This window comes from Dendrobates tinctorius, unplaced genomic scaffold (assembly GCF_039654945.1).
Source record: "Dendrobates tinctorius isolate UK_male_01 unplaced genomic scaffold, ASM3965494v1 ptg000126l, whole genome shotgun sequence".
NCBI lineage: Eukaryota > Metazoa > Chordata > Amphibia > Anura > Dendrobatidae > Dendrobates > Dendrobates tinctorius.
Window position 1 is genome coordinate 21,119,801 of NW_027361794.1, and position 24,642 is coordinate 21,144,442.

At 43.9% G+C, this 24,642-nt stretch overlaps 2 protein-coding genes across 2 annotated transcripts in view; both read right to left on the reverse strand.

Moving 5' to 3' along the window:
• LOC141047167 (uncharacterized) overlaps positions 1-24,642 on the reverse strand; it is a 549,720-nt gene that overhangs the window by 518,894 nt on the left and 6,184 nt on the right. The window lies entirely within an intron of this gene.
• The window catches only part of LOC141047071 (uncharacterized), a 268,175-nt gene continuing 248,948 nt past the window's right edge, over positions 5,416-24,642 (reverse strand). Inside the window, exon 9 of the mRNA XM_073542008.1 lies at positions 5,416-6,062. Within this exon, the coding sequence (XP_073398109.1) occupies positions 5,473-6,062 (590 nt within the window). The 3' untranslated portion in view covers positions 5,416-5,472. The remainder of the gene's footprint in view (positions 6,063-24,642) is intronic.

A 24,642-nucleotide genomic window follows, 5' to 3' on the forward strand; every position in this document is an offset into this window, starting at 1 on the left:
GGGTCGTTTTGTTTTTGTCCACGCAGTGGTGAACACCAGGAAATATGTAGTCCTATGTATTTATAACCCCCCTCCAGCTCGTATATCCATCTTGCAGAAAGCAATGAGCTCTTTTCTTAACTACCCAGACGCAGATGTTATTTGTATGGGCGATTTTAATATGGTTATGAACAACCACCTGGATAAATTGAGGCTGGATGATGTAGCGACCAGGGGGTCCTCCCCAGCGTCTACAACCCCGTTGTCATCATTTATGGAGGGTGGCGGGTGGCTGGATTTGTGGAGGATGCGTCACCCTGAGTTAAGGGAGTACACTTGTCACTCATCCACCAAACGCTCTCTATCACGCCTAGACTATATATTTGGTTCTGGCGGTCTAGCAATGTGGGTGGCTGATGTGGAACAAGGCAGTAGAGGGATCTCAGACCATATCCCGGTCGTCCTTAAACTCAAATATGGGCAAGTAAACAGTGGGATAGCTTGGAAGTTAAATCCATTCTGGTTAAAACTGATGGGATCTCCGGACAGAACGATTGATCAGTTGAATTGCTTCATCTCGTCCCACCCGGAGCCCCAGGATATTAATTTATTCTGGGATGCCCTTAAGGCATACCTGAGGGGCTGTTTGTCCTCCACGATCTCTTATATTAAGCGGGTTACCGCAGGGAAAGATGACGAGGTGGAGCAACGACTGAAGCCGCGGAGGCAGCATATATATCTAGCCAGACCAGCGGGAACAGGAGTGAGTGGCTGGCTGCCCAGAGGTTATATACTCAGCACGTGGACACTAAATCTAAGCGTAAATTGTTTTTTACTCGTCAATCCTATTTTGAATTGGGGAACCAAACGGGCAAATTTTTGGCCTACCTGGTGCGCCAACATAACACCTCTAATATGATTTTGCAAATCGCAAGGTAGACGGTACACTGGTATCTTCGACCGAGGATATTCTCGGCTGTTTTCAGGATTACTACAGGTCACTATATAAATCTAAAAGTGACTTTGATACTTTAGGGTGCTTAGACTATTTGTCAGATATATAAATTCCCACATTAGATCCTGAGCAGCGGGCCCTTATGGACGCTGAGTTTACTCCAGAGGAGATAGATAACGCTATGACAGACATGGCTTCTGGGAAGGCCCCTGGACCTGATTGGTTGCCTATTGAATTATATAGGAAGTACCGGGATATATTGACGCCACTCCTAGTAAAGGTCTATCGGGGAATATGGGAGGGGAATTCTATGCCTGAGTCCTTTTACGGGGCTAATATCATAGTGCTTTGGAAGGAGGGGAAGGACCCTTTCGTCCCATTTCATTAGTGAATGTGGACTATAAAATTTTTACCAAGATTCTAGCTACTAGGCTGAATTCCATTATATTGAATCTCATACATCCAGATCAAACGGGCTTTATGCCGGGCAAAAGCACTTCCATTAACATCAGAAGAGTCCAGTCAATAGTCCAATATAGCTCCTTGGTACCAGACAACAGATGGGCATTGTCATCGTCAGATGCTGCCAAGGCTTTTGACTCTCTTGAATGGCCTTTCCTTTCCGCATGTTTGCAGAGGTATGGCTTTGGCAATCAATTTATTACATGGATCAAAATATTATACATGAAACCTAAGGCCCGTATTATAATAAATAATTCTATATCTGAATCTTTCATGTTGCATAGGGGAACCCGCCAGGGTTGCCCTCTTTCCCCGGCTCTCTTCGCTCTTGCGAGTGAGGCACTAGCAATACGTATAAGGTCCTTCCCCAATATCCGAGGTATAGATATAGCAGGTCGGGTAGACACCATTGGCCTATATGCCGATGACGTGGTGATATTCTTGAATAATGTGGAAGAAACTTTGCCGCAGGTGATATCCCTTATAGATAAATTTAGTAAATATTCAGGTTTACATATAAATTGGGAAAAATCTGCCCTGTTACCCCTTTCCCATGCTCCGATTCCCCAGCTAGAGGATCTCTCCCCGCTGCCTATTGTATCTAGTTTTAAATATTTGGGCATCTACATCTATAATAATAGTACACTTGATTTACAACTTAATGTCCACCCGTTGCTGGACCTGGTTAAAGCTAAATTTGCATCTTGGAGTAGGCTCCCATTATCTGTGGCTGGACGCATTAATCTGATTAAAATGATATTACTCCCTAAATTTGGCTACTCGCTCCAGCACAGTGCGGTAGCGGTGCCTAAGTCCTTTTTTGTTAATCTTAATTCTCTGGTCACGTCCTTTATTTGGGGGAAAACTAGGCCCAAACTTAAATTGTCCACTTTACAAAGACCAAAGAAGGGAGGTGGGGCGGCGCTGCCAGATTTTTTCCTGTACTACTTAGCTGGGCAGGCTAAAGCTTTAAATAAATGGATGCCGGGTAACTGCCTCCCTAATTCTGAAAGCCACCTGCTTCACGCTGCACAAGCGGATTGCCCATTGGGTTTCCTTGAGTTGGAAAAAACTAATGCTCCACGTCTGCTGCCCCTGCTCCGGCTGGCACGATTAATATGGAGACAAATCAAGAATGTAATAGGGTTTAGGGGTGTTGTGGCTGAAATGCCCCTGTGGAGTAATAACTATTTTTTGGAGCTACTGAATCACCCATCCACCGTTTTTTGGGCTCAGCATGGCATTTCTTCAGTGGGAGACTTGTATGACCAGGGGACCTTAAAGTCTTTTGAACAGTTACAAGCCGCGCATGATATTCCAAGGTCTCAATTTTTTCGCTATCTGCAGCTGAGATCGGCTCTTCAGTCACATATGAGGGATGGGGGTGTGGACTGTACTATTTCGTCTTTATCTCTGATAGGAATTCTTAACTCGCAGGGTCCCCAGGGTCTTATATCCTCCTTGTACACATATATGCTGTCAGTAGGGGCAGAATCGGCCATAAGCTCTACAAGGATGAAGTGGGAACGTCTCATCCCTGATGCGCAGAGAGGAATGGGAGGAGATTCAGGAGTCTCCGATTGGAGTATCACCATCTATCAATAACAGAATGATACAAATGTATATAATAAATCAATCATATTTGACTCCGTTGCGACTTTTTAGGATGGGTCGGCTTCAATCATCAGAATGTATGCGATGTCACCCGCCAGATGCTGATTTTATCCATATGGTGTGGCAATGTCCCATTATCCTACACTACTGGAAAGAGGTCACCACACTACTGACGTCCTTGATGCAGGCCCCTGTCCCTCTAGAGCCATTGATTTGCTTGTTTGGGGTATGGGAGGAGGAGATCTGGGATCGATATGCTGGAGTCTTCTTGCGCGAGACGGTTTATGGTGCGGAAAGTGCTGGCACTGAGGTGGATGGGGGGCTCAGATCCTTCCTTTAGGTTTTGGATCAAGTTGGTGAATTCGGTTGTTCCATATGAGCGCACGTTATATCACAATAGGGGATGACCGGGGAAGTTTGAGAAGATCTGGGAGAGGTGGAATTCCTCTCACCTTACTCTACAAAAATGAGACATCACGCACGACACAACGTGATCTAGGATGCGGAAATAGTAGATGTTAGTTGAGATAGTGGTAGATGTAGTTTAGGAGTTCTAGTTAGCTCTTACTGTTACATGACAAGGTTTGTGAATTTTAAATTAAAGTGATATATGTATGGGGAAACACAAACAGTTATCCTTTAAATATGTTCGGATGGAAATGTACACATTACCTTGTTTATTTGTGAGAGTGTGCAATTTCTTTGTATTTTGTTATCACAACTCATTATGTATGATGTGCAATCTCTGTACTCTGGTGTTTAATAAACAAATTTAAAAAAAAAAAAAACTTCTGACAACATGTCTCCGAATTTCCAAGCAATACATTTTATATTTTTTTTCTGAAAAGGAGAAATGATCAAAATTAAAAAAAAAATACCCAGTGCTTGCAGACCTCAAATAATGCTAAGAAAACAAGTTCATAATCATTTAGAAACAACAATACTAATGTTTTAACTCAGGAAGAGTTCAGAAATTAATATTTTGTGGAATACCAAGGATTTTTAATCACAGCTTTCATGCGTCTTGGCTGCTTTCCACCAGTCTTTCACACTGCTCCTGGCACAAAAATTTAAGCAGTTCTTTGTTTGATGGCTTGTGACTATCCATCATCCTCTTGATTACATTCCTGAGGTTTTCAATGGGGTTTAGGTCTGGAGATTGGGCTGCACATGACAGGGTTTGATGTGGTGGTCTCTTAATTTTTGCCAGAGCTGTATATTGGGCCATCTGAAAACTGAGTTTAGTCTAAGACTATTTGTCTGCACTACTAATTGACAGCTGTTACAATACCAAACTAGGGCAGTCCCTATAGGAGGAAAAGCACAATAATTATACTGTATTTTCACATACTTTCTATTCATGACTGACCCCCACTGGAGTGGATTATAAACTTACAAAGTATATAGTTTGAGGTCTGAGGTCTGCCAATATGTGGCTAGTTTTCTGACTGTTTCAGATAACATGATGCATGATTTTAGTTTTTTTTTTTGTTTAGTCTCGCTTGAATATAGGTCAATATTAAATAAAGTCTCCTGATGAGTCACCTTTGGTGAAGATGACAAAACGAGTAGAAACGAGAGGCTTGGAGAGTGAGTATGTATATGTCACCTAACCCTATATACTGAAAATGTTAGGTTGAACAATGAGAAATGTTCACTAGTTGCCTGCTCCTGGACAATCGACATTGATCAGTGCGCACTAAAAGAATCACATCAGAGACACAGTCAGATGTAACTTCTCCTTGATCAATCTATGGCACAGCTGAGAGAGAGCACTTTATTGATCCATACATAGGTTTATATATCCCCTGTAAGGGGGTCATTAACTCTAAAATTTGAGTATTTTATTGGTTAGTGGGTTGGGCAGTGAGCTAGTCCGTGGGTGGATCCATGAGGTCATGAGGCTGGGTTGGTCCATGAGGTCATCATAGTGGGTGTCGTCGTGGGTGGATCAATGAGGTCATCAGGGTAGGCGTCATCGTGGGCGGATCCATGGAGCATATGGTGTGTGATGAAACAGGAAAGGGCAGATCCATGAAGCACATGGTGTATGGTGAAACAGGAAATGGCAGCCATCTTTAGTGTCACACTTTGATCTGAAAAGCTCATGTAAGGTGAAATAATACACTTTGTGGGCAGTTCCTCTCAATCTCTTATGTCTTGAGGTTAATTAAGTATTTAATCTTAAGGCTCTCCTCAACAAAATGTGGGTTTTTTTTCTATTAGTCACCTTCTGACTAACCTTCAGGGGGTAAATTAAGGGTATAGTTTTACATCTGGAATTAATAAAATTTAGTTTTATCCTTTTGGCAGCAAACATGAGGAATGACAAGAGATAACCCCTTTAAGAAGATCCAATTTTGATTAAAATGATTCCAACATTCGGAACAAAAAGGCTTCTCCCCTATGTGACATCTCTGATGTTTATTAACAGTTGATTTCCAAGTAAAATATTTCCCATATTAAGAAAATGAAAAAGGCTTATCCTCTATGTGAGTTCTCTGGTGTTTATCAAGAAGCGATTTCCAGTTAAAACATTTCCCACATTTTGAACAAGAAAAAGGCTTCTCCCCTGTGTGAGTTCTCTGGTGAATAACAAAAAGCGATTTATATGCATAACATTTTCCACATTCTGAACAGGAAAAAGGCTTTTCCCCTGTGTGAGTTCTCTGGTGAATAACAAAAAGCGATTTATGTGCATAACATTTTCCACATTCTGAACAGGAAAAAGGCTTCTCCCTTGTGTGGATTCTGTGGTGCTTAATACAATCTGATTTCTGGTTAAAACATTTCCCACATTCTGAACAGGAAAAAGGCTTCTCCCCTGTGTGGATTCTCTGGTGCCTATCAAGAATTGATTTCTGATTAAAAAATTTCCCACATTCTGAACAGGAAAAAGGCTTCTCCCCTGTGTGAGTTCTCAGGTGCCTATCAAGAATCGATTTCTGATTAAAACATTTCCCACATTCTGAACAGAAAAAAGGCTTCTCCCCTGTGTGAGTTCTCTGGTGAGTAACAAGTTCTGAATTCCATGTAAAATATTTCCCACATTCTGAACATGAAAATGACTTCTTTGCTTTAGGATCAGTTTGTTTTTTAATCCCGCTTTTATGAATTTGATTCTCCTTTGTAGTCGGTAATGAATCAGAAGATGGTACGAGTTTCATAGGATCGAATGACAGATCTTTGCTGTGATTGGATGATGGTATATCTGGAGTAACAGCAATCACTTCAGTTGTATCTTTTAGTATCTCAAGATCATCGGATTTAAAAATTGAAGTTGTCAGCTGTCCCTCTGATCTCCTGGTACAGTCATCTGCTAAGATAAAAAACAATTATTTTTAAGTAAAATATCCTTGAGTTTTATATTTTTGAACATTTTTACTTAAACTGTCCGTAAAAATGGCAAGCTGTGTAAAAAACTTTATTTACCTAGACAATGACAATTCACAGTCAAATAGAAAACCTTGTTGGATGAACCAGTAGTGTGTGGTGTTCAACTGTTTGTTCATTCTGCCTCCCAAATATCGAATAAAAAGAAACCAATCAATGTTATGTAGGTGAAAATAATACCAATTCTTATCTCACAAAAAGTCCCCACTCAGGTCCATCATGTGTCACTTCTGAGCCTTGCAGTGTGCTCAAACAACATTTAGGATCCCTGTATTCAGCAATACTATAGTGAGAAGAACCCACTTACCATATTTTTCAGATTATAAGACACACTTTTGCCCCCAAAATTTTTGGGGAAAATGGGTGTGCGTCTTATTATGCGGATATACTTTACCGGTACCATTGCTGCAGGCTGGGATGAAGGGGTGTCCGGCGGTGCTGCGAGTGCCCGGCGGTGCTGTGGGGTTCTGCGGTGCTGCACGGAAGTCTCCGATGCTACTGGGGCTCTTCCAACATTTTGGAAAAGGCCAGAGCCCCTGTAGTTCCGTGGCTTCCTGTGCGGCTGACTCCGGGAAAATGGCTGATGGAGGTGGTTCATGCGAAGATGGAGATCTCGGCACCAAGATATCAGGAGATGAGATCTCCGCTCTCATCTTACAAGATCATGGTGCCGAGATCTCCATCTGCGCATGTGCTGCCCCTGGTGGCCATTTTCTCAGAGTCCACCGCACAGAAAGCCATGGAACTGCGGAGGCTCTGGCCTTTTATAAAGTGTCGGCCGAGCCTCTGCAGCACCGGAGACCCGCAGCGGCACTGGACACCCGCAGCAGCAGCATCACCCCACTCCTGCCTCCGCCAGCAGGGACCCTGGGACCCCATTTCACTGCAGCCACCACCCTCGGTAAGATATAAGAAGCATGGATTATAAGAAGCACCACCATTTTATTAAAAAAGAAAACTTCTTCCTATTTTTCTCCTCAAAATTTGGGGTGCATCTTATAATCCGGAGCGTTCTATAATCCGAAAAATACGGTAATTTATGGTGTGTGTCTCTTGAAGCACAATCTGGGCACTATGTGTTGGGTAATAAAATGGCAAATGTGTAATTTTCACTCTCCAACATCCACTGCGTGTTAATTTCTGGAAAGTGGCTGTGGAATCAAAATATTCACTAGTCCTATAGATTATAACCCTCAGTGAATTAATTTATAAAATGGAATCATTTTCTGGGGATTTTGACTATTTTAGTTTTCTGTCATTTGGTTATATTAGGGCTTCTGCATATGGTGTGTCCAATCTCATCTGGGATCTGTTCCTGCTGTCCAGCTGGAGTAATCTGCTCCCAACTTCAGCCAATTGGAAAGTACCACATCCTACTAAAGCTCAAAGCATATGGCCGGAATCTGCCAGATACAGCGCTGTTCTCCTCTGGTTCAGTCCTCTGTGCTCAGCTCATGGTTTGTGTATTTGTTTCCTGATGTGACCGTGGCCCATTTACTGCCTACTCTTGTGTGTTCTGATTCTGTATTCTGTCCTTCTGGTTCTGACCCAGCTACCTGACTATTCTTCTTGCAATCTAACACCACAGAATAGCAGGTAATACCATGGACCAAGCCTAGGGGTCCCAGTGTAAGTCCAGATCTATGTAAGGGTGTTAAAGGGCGATGAGCAAGGCAATCCCTGGGATATGGAAAGCAGAGAAGATAGAGCCAAGCATGTTCATGGTGGACATCTTTTGAGCTGCCAATACATTGTGTCTGCAAACTATTCCAGCTAGATCTGCATTCAAATATCTAAATGGCGCTCCTTCCCTGAACACTGCCATGTGCCTAGAAAGTAGTGTACAATCGTATGGAGGGTATTGTGCGGAGATGGAAAATAATTTGTAAGATCCATTTGTTTTCTATTATCCTTTGTGAATAATTCCAAAGTTATCACCACATAAAGTGACACATGTCCGATTTTAAAAATGGGATCTGATTAAGAACACAAAACTGGCTGCGGGAAGAGGTTAAATCACAGTATTTTGGACACTACTGTAGTCAAAAACTGTGACTATAGACGATAACACATCTACTGAAATGATCAAACCCAACAGTCTTCATCAGTAATAAATGAGTAACTAGTGGTGAAACCTCTCTGGGGTAATTAGAATATGGGGCCCGGTGATATAAACTATCATAAGGGCCGATATTTTCTGTCAGATGAGTTTCAAGAAGAAATATTACACATTTAAAGAGAACTGTGTATAATAGTGCAGAGCTGAGATGTCGTAAAGGGAACCTGTCAGCAGGATTGTGCACAGTAACCTACAGACACTGTCAGGTCGGTGCCGTTATACTGATTACAACGATACCTGGTCTGGTGATGTAATCCGTCTTGTGGTTGTTGTTTAATCTTTATTTGTAGTTTTCAGTTAATGAGATTCTCGTGCTCCGGGGTGGTGCTGGGGGTGGGGCTTTAAGTGGAGCACTGATTACATATGCATCTGTATTGGCTCATGACAGGTTACTGATCCCTCAGTGACCTGCCCCCTATTTTACATAATAGCATTGATATTATAGTTGATAATGCCTATAATACTGTGGCTATTGTGAGGCTTAGAAAAAAAATTACATCCAGCAAAAGTCACAGGCGGTGGTTGCGCCTGCGTAGTAGCATCTATAAGTAAGAGATAGATGATACTGGACAGGCGCCGCCAGTGTCATTTTGTTGGATGTCATTGTTTTTTCTAAGCCTCACAATAGCCACAGTATTATAGGCATTATCAACTATAATATCAACACTATTATATGCATTATGTAAAAATGGGGGGCAGGTCACTGAGGGATCAGTAACCTGTCATATGCCAATACAGATGACTATGTAATCAGAGCACCAAATAAAGCCCCGCCCACAGCCCTGTCCCGCTCCAGAGCATGAGAATCTTATTAACTGAAAACTACAAATACAGATTAACCCCTCTCTGCCATCCGACGTACTATTCCATCCATGTGACCTGGGACTTACTTCCCATGGACAGAATAGTACGTCATCAGTATGTCATCGCGATCGGCCATGCACAAGGGAGGGGGATCACGGCCAGGTGTCAGCTGATTCTCACAGCTGACACCCGGCCCTAAGTGCCAGGAGTGGTCACAGACCACGCCTAGCACTATTAACCCCCGAAATACTGTGATTGAACTCGATTACAGCATTTCAGAAGCCAGCGCAAGGGCTGACAGTCCCTCTGCCTTTGTTTCAGAGACCCCGCGGCGTGACGCGTAGTCCTGATGATGCCATGGCAACCCGAAGTCATCATGACAACATCTCAGTCACCAGAGCAGAGGAAATTTCTCTGTCAGTGCAGTGCCGACAGCTTCTATGGCATGAAGATGCTGCTTCATCAGCATGCTACACAAGTGATCAGCCTGCAAAACATTATCGTCCCATAGTGGGACTAAGTAAAAAAGTTACAAAAAAGTTTAAACAACTTAAATAATTGTACAAATACTTAAAAAATAATAATAATAATAATAATAATAATAATAATAATAATAATAATATCAATATATATTCTCTCTCTAAATAAATATTTGAATTAAAAAAATCTAAACAATAAAAGTATACATATTTGATATCGCCGCATCCGTAACGACCCGACCTACAAAAATGTCCCACTAGTTAACCAGTTTAGTGAATACCATGAAAAAAAAAAAACAAGGCAAAAAACAATGCATCATCATCATACTGCCAAACAAAAAAGTGGAATAACATGCGATCAAAAAAACAGATATAAACAAACGTGGTACCACTGAAAACATCATTTTGTCTCGCAAAAAACGAGCCCCCATAAGGCTTCATCACCGGAAAAATAAAAAAAGTTATGGCTCGTGGAATAAAGTGATGCAAAAATAATTATTTTTTATAAAATAGTTTTCATTGTATAAAAGCACCAAAACATAAAAAAAGATATAAATGAGGTATCTCTGTAATCGTACTGACCCGAAGAATAAAACCGCTTTATCAACTTTACCACACGCAGAACAGTATAAACGCAACCCAAAAGAAATTCATGAATTGCAGGTTTTTGCTCATTCTGCGTCCCAAAAATCAGAATAGAAAGCGATCAAAAAATGTCATGTGCCCGAAAATGGAACCAATAAAAACGTCAACTCGTCCCACAAAAAATAAGACCTCACATGACTTTGTGGGCCAAAATATGGAAAAATTATAGCTCTCAAAATGTGCTGATGCAAAAACTATTTTTTGCAACAAAGTGTCTGTAAGACTGCAGAGGGCTGCATACTTCGTCTGTTAAACCCCACCCACTGGCACACGTCTTCTATTCAGCTCCACCTAAATCTGCCTGCATACCTATCTTTAACATTGGGTACGCAGGTCATGCGGGTGTATGCAGATATCTTCGCTTGCGTCGTTTTGACGCTGCGCCGAACGTAACATGTTGCATTTTGTTGCGGTCGACGCAGCTTCAAAATGATGCATGCAGAGGCATGATAAAGATAGGTACGCAGGACGCAGGCAGACGTAGGTGGAGCTGAATGGAAGAGGTGCGGCAGTGGGCGGGGCTTTATCGGAGGAAGTACAGAGCCCTATCAGCTCTGCCCAATGCAAGTGTGAAACCAGCCTTAGTGTGTGACTGCAGTCAAACATAAAAACTCACTATAACGCCTCTTTCACACATCCTGATATTTGCGGTAACGGAGATGTTAGTGTCTGTGTGTGTAATACTTGCAGCACACGTGTGGCATGCCTGTGCCGCATCAGTACCACACAGACGGGTGCCAAGGAAGAAGTATTACAGTAAGCGCTGTTCCCAGGCGGCGGGTGCTGAAGACGGCTCTCATTATTCTCACCTACTCTGCCAGTGATCGGAGCAAGCAAGGGAGAATGATGAGAGTTTCATTAAAGTAATAAAAGAGACATCAGGCAGTGGCTGATAGGACTATTACTCCCATCAGCCTACCCCTGCTGCTGCTAATAACAGTGACAGTAGGAGCGGAGGATGGGAGTATTCATCTGCCGCTCCGGCGCTGTAAATAAAACCGGTAATTTAAAAAAGCGGCATGGGTCCCCCTATTTTTGATAACCAGCCAGACAAAACTCACAGCTGAGGGCTGCAATCTCTCAGCTGTCAGCAAGGCTGGTTATAAAGAATAGAGGGGTCCTCATGCTATTTTTTAAAATTATTTAAATAATTAAAAAAAAGGCGTGCGGTTCCCCCCATTTTTGACAACCAGCCTTGCTAAAGCTCACAGCTGGGGCTGTTATTCTCGCAGGCGCAGTTGCCCAGAAAAGGCGCATCTATTAGATATGCCAATTTTGGTGCTTTGCCCAGCTCTTCCCACTTGCCCTGTAGCAGTGGCAAGTGGGATTCATATTTGTTGGGTTGATGTCACCTTTGTATAGTCAGGTGACATCAAGCTCACGGCTTAGTAATGGAGATGTGTCTGTAAGACACCTCTCCATTACTAATCCTATAGTTACATGTGTATGTTCATGGTCCGTGGAAACACACTGACATGTGCACAGACTCATTCACTTGAATAGGCAAATAGCTCTCCATTCCTCCTGAGTCTCTCCACATGATTAAGTAGCACTGTACAGCCACATATGGGGTATTGCCACGTTCGGTAGAAATTGTGGGACAAATTTTGTTGCCATTTTTACCCACTTCTTGTGTGAAAATGTAAACTCTTTGGCTAAAATAAAAATTTGGTGGTAAAAATATGGTTATTTTGTCCTCACTGCCCAATGGTATATAATTCTGTGACACACCCTAGATGAATTCATTGAGGTGTAGTTTGTAAGATGGGGTCACTTATAGGGGGGTTCTGCTGTTTTTGCATCTCATGGGCTCTCCCATTGGGTGATGGCATATCAGTAAAATCTGGCGCTCCTTCTCTTCTGTGCTCTGCCATGTGCCCAACCAGTGCTTTACCCCCACACATGGGTATCAGCATACTCAGGACAAATTGCACAATAACTTCAGGGGCCTAACTTCTTCTGTTATACTTGGGAAAATAAAAAATTGAGGCAAAAATATCATTGTTGTGAAAAAAAAATATGATTTTTTATTTTCACGGCTCTACATTATAAACTTCTGTGAAGCACTTGGGTGTTCAAAGTGCTCACCACACATCTAGATAAGTTCCTTTGGGGGTCTAGTTTCCAAAATGGTGTCACTTGTGGGAAGTTTCCACTGTTTAGGCACTTCAGGAGCTCTCCAAATGCAATAACTTTTAACCCTTATAACTTCCAAACAAAAAAAAACATTTTTGTTCCAAAATTGTGCTGATGTAAAGTAGACATGTGGGAAATGTTACTTATTAAGTATTTTGGGTGACATACCTCTGTGATTTAAGGGCATGAAAAATCAAAGTTGGAAAATTGCAAAATATTCTAAATTTTTGCCAAATTTCCATTTTTTTTAACAAATAAACGCAAGTCATATCAAAGAAATTTTACCCCTATCATGAAGTACAATATGTCACAAAAAAACTCTCTCAGAATCACCGGGATCCATGGAAGCGTTCCAGAGTTATTACCTCATAAAGGGATCGAGGAGAGATTAGTAAAAATTGTCCCAGTCATTAACGGCAAGCCACCCTCGGGGGTAAAGGGGTTAAACAACAACCACAAGACGAATTTCATCACCAGGTATCAATATAATCAGTATAACGGCGCAGACGTGACAGTGTCTGTGGGTTACTGTGCACAATCCTGCTGACAGTTCAGTTTATATTTAGATCTTAGGAATTTGGAAGAGGCGATGGAGAGCTTTTTTTAAGACTATCAGGGAGTTACAGACTCACATAAGTGAGCCAGGCCGATCCCACCACAATACAACTATCATACAGAATGAAGAGATAAAAAAAGACATAGAATAAAAACTCCAACAGTAAACCAGAGTTGCACTCATTTATGGTAGACCATTGGAGTTACTATGAGTCCTGACCAGAAGATTAGAGAAATAATATTGCTCCCCATATCAGGAGAGATTGTGCAGTAATCTGAATTCCTTAGGATCGAAAACAATTTAATTTATGACGTGGAGTGAATCCATGAAACCAGGGCTCGAGCCATGCCAACATCTCCTGCAGGGGGGAATAAATGTATATTACAGCCATCAGCCACACACAGCTTAGAGATATATCATGGCTCAGGTGTAATGGTTTTCCTGAAGTTTATCCCAATCCTCCTTGAAATTAGTTAGTTTTAATACAAACTGAAAAATCAAGAAAAAAAAAACCTCTATTGTCATTGTGCAGAAATTCACACTTGGCCTCACTGCACATTTTGGGTATGTGCACATGCTGCGGATTCACCAGCGGTTTTCCCCTGCGGTTTGACACCTGGACAATGGAATAGGTGGCAAACCACAGCGGAATCCGTAGAAAGAATTGACGTCAATTCATTCTGCGGATTTAAAACCGCAGCTTTTCCGCAGTGAAAAAACCGCAGCATGTGCACTGCGGATTGTAAATCCCATAGACTTACATGGTACTGTACACTGCCTGAGGAACTGCTGCGGATCCGCAGAGGCCAAATCCAATGCTGATCCGCAGAAGAATCCGCAGCGTGTGCACATACCCTAAATGATGTTGATCATAAAAGCAAAGTTTTGCCAGAAAGACTGGACCTGGTCTTGTAGGGACCATATGAGACATTCAGCAGCACAGAAGGGAAAGAAGGTAGATTCATCCAATAAGATATCAGGGATCTAGGAAGCCAACAGCATCATTACCCTCCGCTTTTGGTTACAGACCCATCATAATACTTTTCTTCAAGTGATTTTCTAACTTGTCAGCACATTCTATGTATGCTGTCATTTCACTTTGTAGTTTACAGATCTGGGCAGGTCGCAATCAGCGTCTTCTAATCCCAGGGGGTAGGTCGATCCTCCAGGTGGTAAGTTCTATAGAAAAGGGCTTTCAATGCCCAAAGTCATTAAGGCTGAGTGCACACGTAGATTGTTCTCCTGCGGATTTTTCCGCGCAGATTTGAAGAAATCCGCAGGTCAAATGACCTGCATTTTTCCTGCGGATTTATTCCTGTTTTTGCGCGGTTTTCCACTGCGGTTTTCCCCCTGCGGATTTGGAGAATGGAGCAGGTGGAAAACCGCACAAAAACCGCGCGAAAAAAAAACCGCAGCGTCTGCACAGCGTTTTTTTTTAAAAATTGATTTACATTGTACTGTAAATCACTTTGCAGATCCGCAGCGTTTCTGTGCGGTGAAATCCGCTGCGGATCCACAGGAAAATGCATCATGTGCACATGGCCTAAAACAGTTTTGGGAGGAAGAGAATGTTGTAGTCTTGAGACCAAATGGTGACCACACAATTGAGATACGGCTGGACTACACCATCGATAAAGCAGCCACAACCAGTGATTGAGAAGAATCTGTGACTTCTCTGCATTTAGTGTTAACTACTCACCTGGGTAGTCATATGTCGGGGTCTCCTCTTTACACCGCTCATCACCTCTCACATATGTCTCTGTAGTATTAATATGGGTCAGATCTTCACCCTGAAACAAATATTGTAAAAGTCACAGACAGATGGAGAAGTCACATCTATGATCAACTCTAATCCTGCCATCTCCAACGATCTCAATACACAAGTATAAAACATATAATACTGGTGGATAAAACAAGACTGAGCACAAGACCTTCACAGCCGTCTACACATCATAGAGAAGATCTCCTGACACCTTCTCTCCATCTACCTGATGATCCTGAGGAACATTGGGATCTTCTGGTTTACAGTCCTGTGGAAGAAGAGGACGGGGACATCTCTCTGGTGTTGTCCTCTTACTGGATAGATCTGGAGGAAACACATACAGGGACTGAATTCATTCTTTACATACAGATAATTATAGGCCGTGTGTATTTAGTCCTGTCTATTACCTGGTGATGTGAGGGGCTGGGGAACCTCCATCATGACATCCTTGTACAGATCTTTGTGCCCTTGTAAATACTCCCACTCCTCCATGGAGAAATAGACGGCGACATCCTGACATCTTATAGGAACCTGACACATACAATGATACCATCATGCCCCCAATCCCTTCAGAGTGTTATACTGTATAATATCCCAGCATTCCCAGCAGTGTCACCTCTCCAGTCAGCAGCTCAATCATCTTGTAGATGAGTTCTAGGATCTTCTTGTCATTGATGTCCTCATGTATCAAGGGGTGAGATAGAGGCCCCGTGATTGGGCTCAGGGGTCTTCCCCATCCCTCAGACACAGGGTCCTGACAGCGCTCACTAGAGGTCTTCACTACTGTGTAATCCTGGTTATGGAGAGACACATTAATAAATCTCACTACAGACATTTCCAGAGTCCTCACCTCTCCAGTTCTGTCCATCTGTTATTCCCATAGATAAGAATGATGTAATGTGACGTCATCAGAATCTCTCACCTCTCCAGTAAGCCGGAAGAGGATCTCTAGGGTGAGGTGTAATATCCTCTCTGCCATCTTGTCTCTGTCCATATCCATCTTTGATGGGTAAATCAGGAAAATTCTCTTTTGTAGAAGATCTTCACTGAGAGGATCCGATATTGTAGAGACCTGAATGAGAAGATGAGCCGATGTAACATCATAAAACTCCTGTGTAATAATACAATTACTGGAGATAATAAGGAAACATATGAGGAGATTTATTATTTTACAGTATTTAGTTTCCTTCTTTACATCTACTAATAAAACCTATATATTTAGGCCACAGACAACAAGCAGTTTCTTCCTCGGAGTCGGCAGCTGAACACGTTTCTCATAGACTCATCTTCCATAACGCTAATTCTTGTCTCATTTACCGACACTGGAATCGGCATTAGCAATACTGCTGGCAGTGTCGGACTGGGGTGCCAAGGGCCCACCAGTAACATTGACTTTGGGGGCCCACTTTTCACCTGCATACAAATATTGCACTACCCTCATTCACAAATTTACCTATATATCTCTCTATATAAAACTGAATGTATATATGTATGTGTGTATCACCATTCACGAAGCATCTTTCATTTCACCAGAGCTGTTTAAAAGAAGCTGAGCGGTGATTGGTTTCTATGAGCAACAGTTATCCTTGCAACCAATCACTAAGCATCTCTCATTTCACCAGAGCTGGTTAAAAGAAGCTGAGCGGTGATTGGTTTCTATGAGCAACAGTTATCCTTGCAACCAATCACTAAGCATCTCTCATTTCACCAGAGCTGGTTAAAAGAAGCTGAGCTGTGATTGGTTGCTTTGAGCAAGTTTTCCCACTTGACAACACCTCAGCAGACACTGACAAGGTGGGAGAAATCTAGCATCCCTGGGAACATAAGCTCCCAGCCATTGTCTGCCCCCCTGAAAGGAGCAGAGAGCACATGATAGAAATGAATCACCCCCTCCCTGCCTATACCCCATCACACATCCTCCATCCCAGAGTCACATCTTCCCTCTTAAAGGGATCATTGGTATGGAAGTCAGGGCAAATCCCTCAGCGCTCTGATACTGATCCCAGGCTTCTCTTAAAGGGATCATTGGTATGGAAGTTAGGGCAAATCGATTCAGCGCTTTGGTTTTGACCCCAGGCCTCTCTTGAAGGGATCTCCAGTATGGAAGTTAGGACTGTTCCACTCAGCTCTGTGGTTCTGACCCCAAGGGTCTCTTAAAAGGGATCTCCGGTATGGAAGTCAGGGCAAATCCATCCAGCACTTTGGTTCTGACCCCAGGCCCTCTTAAAGGGATCCCCAGTATGGAAGTCAGGGCAATTGCCTTCAAATGCTCTGGTACTGACCCCAGGCTCTCTTAAAGGGATCTCCTGTATGGAAGTTAGGGCAAATCCCTCAGTGCTCTGATTCTCACCCCAGGCTTCTATTAAAGGGATCATTAGTATGGAAGTCAGGGAAAATCCATCCAGCACTTTGGCGCTAACCCCAGGCCTCTCTTAAAGGGATCCCTGGTATGGAACTTAGGACCGTTCCACTCAGCGCTCTGGTTCTTACCCCAGGCTGACGGGATGATGTGGGATATTAGGGGTAGTAGTCCGGTGGCTCTGACGGGATGATGTGGGATATTAGGGGTAGTAGTCCGGTGGCTCTGGCTGACAGGATGATGTGGGATATTAGGGGTAGTAGTCCGGTGGCTCTGGCTGACGGGATGATATGGGATATTAGTGGTAGTAGTCCGGTGGCTCTGGCCGATGGGGTGATGTGGGATATTAGGAGTAGTAGTCCAGTGGTTCCAGCTGACGGGATGATGTAGGGTAGTAGTCCGGTGGCTCTGGCTGACGGGAGGATGTGGGATATTAGGGGTAGTAGTCAGGTGGTACTGTCTGACGAGACAATGTGGGATATTAGGGGTAGTAGTCTGGTAGCTCTGGCTGACGAGATGATGTGGGATTTTATAGTGAATGTGGCTCTGTGGAGTGGGCGGGGCTCTACACTCAGCTTTATATACATAGATATAATCATTATAATTTGTTATAACTAACTGTAGTTAGATACTATGCCCGAGCAGCACCAGGCTCTTCAGCTAGTATAATAATAAACTAGGTAGTTTGGTAAATGAATAATGAGATGCTGTTTTTTTCTGTACAGAGTAAAACATGTTAATTATGCCAAGTACGGCCATTAGAGTGAGGTTGAGGCCCATGTCTGCACAGGGGCCCACCGGGGGATTCCCCTGTTCCCCTATGGGCCAGTCCAAACCTGACTGCAGGAGATATTCATTACACGTGACATGAGAAATAACTACTTCATGATGAGGACGACATCATCTTCATCTTCTACTATGGCTCTAGAAACATATTTGGCCAGAGTCCGTCACCGACTCCATCCCCACCGGCCGTCTATATGAAGGTTTCCCGTCTTCCCCGCACTGTAATCTTCTATCACGTTAGATCTTCTGTCTGATTCACACACAGAAGTTTGAGGCTTTAATAAAAGCTTTTTTTGTTTCCACAAACACAACGGACAGAAATGATCTGATCCCAAAGTCTCCATGTTACAGTGACTTATGGGATTTATTTCTGGCCTGAGGCTTTCTTATATTACAAGAAAAACACCAGATATAATGCAGATATAAAAATGTTTCTAAAGAAAATTGTCTCCCAAAATTTTTTTATAAAAAGAAGAATACATGGAAAAAGCAGAAGACACATTTTATTTTTTCATACAATAAACAATTGTTTAAAAAAAAACTAACTCTCTTGGGCCCCAGAACATAGATGTACGTTGCAGGGACGGTGCAGGTGCTACTGGAACAAAAACCCTGGCAGTTTAACCACATGCTGCTGTGAAAAGCAAGCATGGCATCTAAGAAGGTGTGACAGAGTTCAGCTGAATGCCCTCCGGCCCCAAGTACTTGATAGTATGAGGCGGCCTAGTTACTACGATACTTACATGCCTAATAATGGTGTCTGGGCCTGCAATGTATGAAGGTCTATTAGGCCGGGCCAGAGGCAGCATCCAATAGGTTACTGTGGCGCCCCTGAGGCTCAGTCGCCACAGAGGTACTGCACCTTCTCCTAAGGTGTAGTGCCCCACCGCCTAGGTAAGTTGGGAACTCCTTTCCATACTCCAACACGTGCATCCCACACAGAGGATAGTTCAGTAGGTCCACCTAGCAGCTCCAGGCTGGGGGTAGCAGAGCACCCTTTGTGGAACCCTGCTTCGTAACACGAGATGTGCTGGGAGGTGGGTGGAGTTAGTATATAAGAGAGGGAAAGTTTAGAATTACAAGTCAGTCTGGGGGGAGTCCCAGAGAATAAGGTCAGTCTGACAGTAGGTCAGGCTGAGGGGAGCTCAAGGCGGAGGAAGACAGTCAGTCAGGAGAGGCTGAGGACTGGTCTTAGTGGAACGAGCTCCCTAGAAGAGAGAGATAGAAGAGAAGGAGAAAGACGTAGACCTGCAACCTAAGCTTCCATAAGAAAGAGAAGGAACAGCATGAAATGAAGGAGTAGGAGAACAGAGAGGAGTTGTGGGTCGGAGAGGAACCCTGCCTATAGGTTCTCAGCGCAAGGCCGGGGCCTGGTCCCCGAGGTTGTATGGACACTTATGGCTCTGCAGCAGACACCGGTGGAGTAGTTGGCTATAAATGCACTACTCCCATCCAAGACTTGGGACACAACAGCAACCGATTCGCGAGCCAGGACTCTGAGAGGAGTCCCCGATAGAGGCTACAGCTGTCTGTCATATAAGTAGAGTTGTTAGGAACATCTGACAGGAGGAACTTCAGAGTAACCACGGTACTGGAGCTCTTCACACTAAAGGCGCAATAGAGGAGTCGTTCAGGAAATACACATGTTGGCGGAGTTTTGGAGAGGAGAACCCTGACTTGCCCGGGAGGTTGATTGAGTCTCTACCCCGGAGGACACGGCACAGAGGCAGGCACCAGTGGGTACCACGAACTGTGAGTAAAGCTTTGAAACTGCAAGCCCTGGTGTCCTCCATTCATTCGCAGCTAACACCTTCAGCACCGCTACATCTGGGTATCAGCATCTATACCATTCTGCGCCTCTCCTCATCCATTGCACCTACACTGCCCTGGGACTACAGCTCCACCTGTTTGGAGCTACACCATCTTTGCTGCACCACACCATCAGTCCCAGTGGATCTGCACGCAGTGTTGGCTTACCATCTCCTTTGCCAAACACCACGGGTGGCGTCACGAACTATACTATCCATATAAACTATACTACTAACATCATCCGCCATTGATATTGGGTGCCCAGGGCCACGGACCGGGTCACCGCTGCTGTGACACATTCCCACTGACACTGGCCCGGTACCGAGTACCCCGCTGCCCTGGGTGTGAGGGCGACCCATTACCTTTTATTACCCCCTGTGAGGTAGCGCTGTGATTCAAGGTTGGGGGACACTCGCATGGCAGCGAATAATCACGTCCAGCACAGGTTTCCATAAAGCAATATCACAGTCCATGAGGTTTATTCATTATCATAAACCAATCACGATATGCAACAGTCTTATAGCAGACAGCAGGGTATCTTCACACTGGAGCTCTGCTCCCCTTTAGCCTTCCTAGTCACACAGGCTGTGCTTCATCTAGCCAAATCGGCTATACAGTGTCTCAGTTGTAGTCCCGTCTCCGGGTTACCTTGCATGTTGCTTTACACTGCTAATGTTCATTCCCTCTCCCTGGGAACTGTCAGGCACACTTCGCCATTAGTCACAGCGTCCAGACGTGCTGTCAAGCAGGAAGCCACACGAGACCTTCCAAACGGACCAATCGGGTCTCTGCATTCACCCCCTGTGACCAGACCTCAGGTACCTTATACGGTCCATAACCACACCCACAGGTGATCACATGCCTATGACCTCACCCAAGGTCCTATTGCACACAGCCACACACAGGCTTCCCTGACACATTGTAACGGAACGAACTACTCAGCAGTACCTCTGCTGATCATTATGATCTTTCAGTATCCTACACCTATCAGGGCAATGGAAATGCTTATAAGGCTGTCCTCGGACACCCACACAGCGCCCCCTAGCGGACACAGCGGTCACTGCACCACACCCCATACACATTAAACAAAAGTTACATGAAAGCACCAATTTTGGGGGGCGACTATATAATGTATTTGGGGTCCTCCCGACAGATGATGTCAGGGCAGAGAAGGATCTGGCATCCTGAATTTCAGAGGATAATCCATTTGTTCTTCCTGTAGATAATCCTCCTCTAGAGGAGTCTGGAGGCGACTCTCTCATACAGACCACAAGAAAGCTGGAATATTTGGGTGTATGGGAGAGTCGGGAGAGTAGCCATCTGCCAAATGACCATTCAGCCAACACTTATCTCCTGTGTATGGGGCCCGTTAGTATTATTATCTCATGTGTATATGGCCATTATTATTACACTGACAGGCAGTGATGATACATGGCACTACAGTAGTACAGTGCATCACCAGAGCCAACAGAGGCTTGTATGTTGTATGATTGCGCTAGGTGTTTAATTTTTTTTTTTTTAAAAGGTTTAATGTGAAAAGAAAAATCAGTTTTCGGGTTCATACTCACTTGCGAATAAAAAAACGATCCGATTTCTGGACCGTAAAAAAGGAGGAGTGCAATGCGAGTGTCATGCGATTTCTAATCGCACCATCCGTTTTCCATCCTTATGCAATCCGTTTTTTTTCTCAGCAACTATCTTTTTACAGCCATTTACAGGACCATTTACAGTGTTCTAGGACACATAACGGTAATGTATCCGTTAAAAACGGATGGTCCGTTTTTCGTCCATTTTTTCATCTCACCCATTGACTTGCATTGTCGATTTTCAAACGAAAATCGCAGCATGGTACGATTTTTTCCTCAGTCCAATTTCGGATGAGAAAGAAATCGCAAATGAGATGTCACCCATTGACTAACATTGGTCAGAGTGCAATCTGATTTTTAATCGGATTGCACTCATCCGTGTTACGCACGAGTATGAGCCCTTAGTAACAAGAAATATCGTCACTATAGGGAAAACAGGGTCACAGATCAATGTCTGTTAAGTTACACCCACAACAATTTTATTATATCCCAATATCCTATACACAGTGGAGTAGTTAGAAATCACAGGTCTGACAGCAAAAACTGGAATTGGGCCCCCATAGGAAAATTTATATATAATTGTGATGTGACGGGTGGTCGCGTGGTTAATGGGAGGTATATGTCACATGGATGGATGCTCCCTGCGATGGTTGCGGGTAGCTATGAGAGATGGGAGGGTCTGGCTACCCATATTGCCTCACCTTTGGGTAAGGGTGAGGACTGTACCCCGTTTTGCCTGAAGATATGTGTATGTTCAGGACCTGTGGTGAGGTCCTGACCATGTGACCAGCTCATGTGATCCATACCTCACCTATGGGTGTGGTTACAGGGCTACATAACTGAGGTGTTTAGCACATGTGTCCGAGTGTGAGGGAGTCTGTTAGAGTGTGGACAGACTTCCATGTGTCCAGGTGGGACACTACAGAAGTGGTCTGTGTTCTCAGGAGGGAGAAGCCTTCCTGTGTCTGCGGCTGCAGATAGAGCTCTGCTCTGGACATTGCCCTGGCCTGTGTGTGCACAGGACCTGAGGGAACCAAGCCCAGCTAAGGACTGTTTTGTGTTGCTGTAAGACTGTTTGCCTTTTGATCATGCTTCAATGGTTTATGGAGAAAATAAACCGAATGGACTCGTTTTAACCCTGCGTGTGTCAGTGTTTACCTCCAAGACCTGCAAAGTGCCACAGACAGCGTGGAACATTAACATTACTATAATATATATATATATATATATATATATATATATATACATACACATACATACACACACGCTGCTGTTGTACTTGGCAGGTCCGACCGAGAGGGTATGTAGATGAATGAGGGAGACCAGAATATAAAAAAATAAACTTTTCTTTATATGTACAAAAGAGAAAAAAAGTGATGGCACTCACCGTTCTGTCGTGAAAATTCTTTATTGATTCTTTATCAATTCAGGACTGCAACCAGCTAGACCAAAGGTTTGTGTTTCTCACTTATTTATCCCTATCTGACTCATCTCAAGGATTTTTTTTCTCCTGTGTGCCCATATAGGGGATGGAAGTAGAATATCCCTTTAATGCCACCTCCCCTTTAAGGAGTTCTAATATAAACATATTGTAAATGTTGTACAGATATAATTATGCTCCGGTACTGCTACCCTATTGTGTATTACCGCCTTCTCATTTGTACTGCCCCATTACATATGTGTTACCATGCTGTACATATTGTAATATATTGTGTTGTATTATGTTCTATATATTAATGTATAGATTAGGGTATGCCAGTGCATCCTTTGGGGTCATTAGAGGAGGGCACTATTAGTATAGAGTTCCTAGATATGGGAAAGTATAGTTCTGTAGTGGGCCACTAGATGGGGGTATACTAGTGGGCCTTGTTAGGTATAGTTATAGGAAGTTCTTATAGGGTAAACCACAGGAGGAGCTGCTATGGGTTAAGCAAGTGTAGGAGATAGGAACAGCTCAGAAGGGGGAGTACGCCAGAAGTGTCCACAAAGGCTCTAAGCCCAGGACACCATAGCAGCTACTCAACATTGTTTAAGAAGAAAAAGCACGGGCACAGTCATACGGGTGTTGGTTAAGACCGCAGCACCCAGGAAATTGCAGTTTATGACAGCAGCAGGAACGTGGTCCAAAAGTCATGCAGGGTGCAGAGTGTTCACCATGTGGCAGATCTTAAATAGGGCTGAATCTTGAAAATCCATGGCAAAACAGATGAACGGGATCCCCTATGTCTTGAGGTCCTACAGAAGTGATGCTGCCGTACTGCCAAGGGTGCTACTACCCCGTAATGTGTGTGAGGACAGAGAAAGCAAGAAAGGGATAGTGCAGGAGGAATGCTGCATGGACTGTAATGTAACTGATGTGTCCACGACCATTGAAGAGAAAAGTAAAATCGATTGGCAGCTGAACTGGTATCCATGTCCGTTCTTTCTACCTAATGCACAGAAGCTGAGTGTATAGGAGCTTTGTCGCACCACAGTGAAATTCCTGATGGTGAACCAGAACCCCGAACAGGTACGCCACTAGAAGCTGACAATTTTTCTGTGGGAAGAGGCTGGGACGCCAAGGCCCTGGTTTCCTCGGCCACGACTACCGTCCTGGCCCCTTCTTACATTTGGTGTAGTCGGCAGGATGCAACTACCTCGTAGTGTGGAGAACCCGCGAAGAGAAAGATGACAAGTGAAGTGGGGGTTGAAGTTGTGTCCCTGAAGTTTAGCAAGGAAGAAAGTATGCAAAATTGTGTATCATTGGATGTGACTGACCTAACGGATTGGACTGATGCTGTACCTCAGCCAGATTTTGTATCGACCAAGATAGCAGCTATGGAGTTGGCGGGAAATGGCGCCGCAGGTGAAGAAGATGACATAGCCCTCACTCTTTATGGGTGTTTCCGTGCCCCCTTGGCGCCAAAAGTTGCCTGTCATTGCACCCTGGCCCTTCCCTGGTGGGAGTGGCTGAAAAGAAGGAAACCTCACCCTCTCCTACAGAATTCCTGCACCTGGGTGGAGTTGACGGGGGGAGTACTGACTTGGAAACAGGTGTGATCTCCCAGAAGATTCTGGAAGCAGTGGTGCTGTGCCAGTAAGCGATGGCAACTCGGGCGCGATGGAACACTCCTGGACCTGAAGTTGTCAAGGCATAAGCCAGATAGGGTGGCGCTAGAGAAAGGAAGAAGAAAGCGTACAGTCCAGCAGGCTATGGGA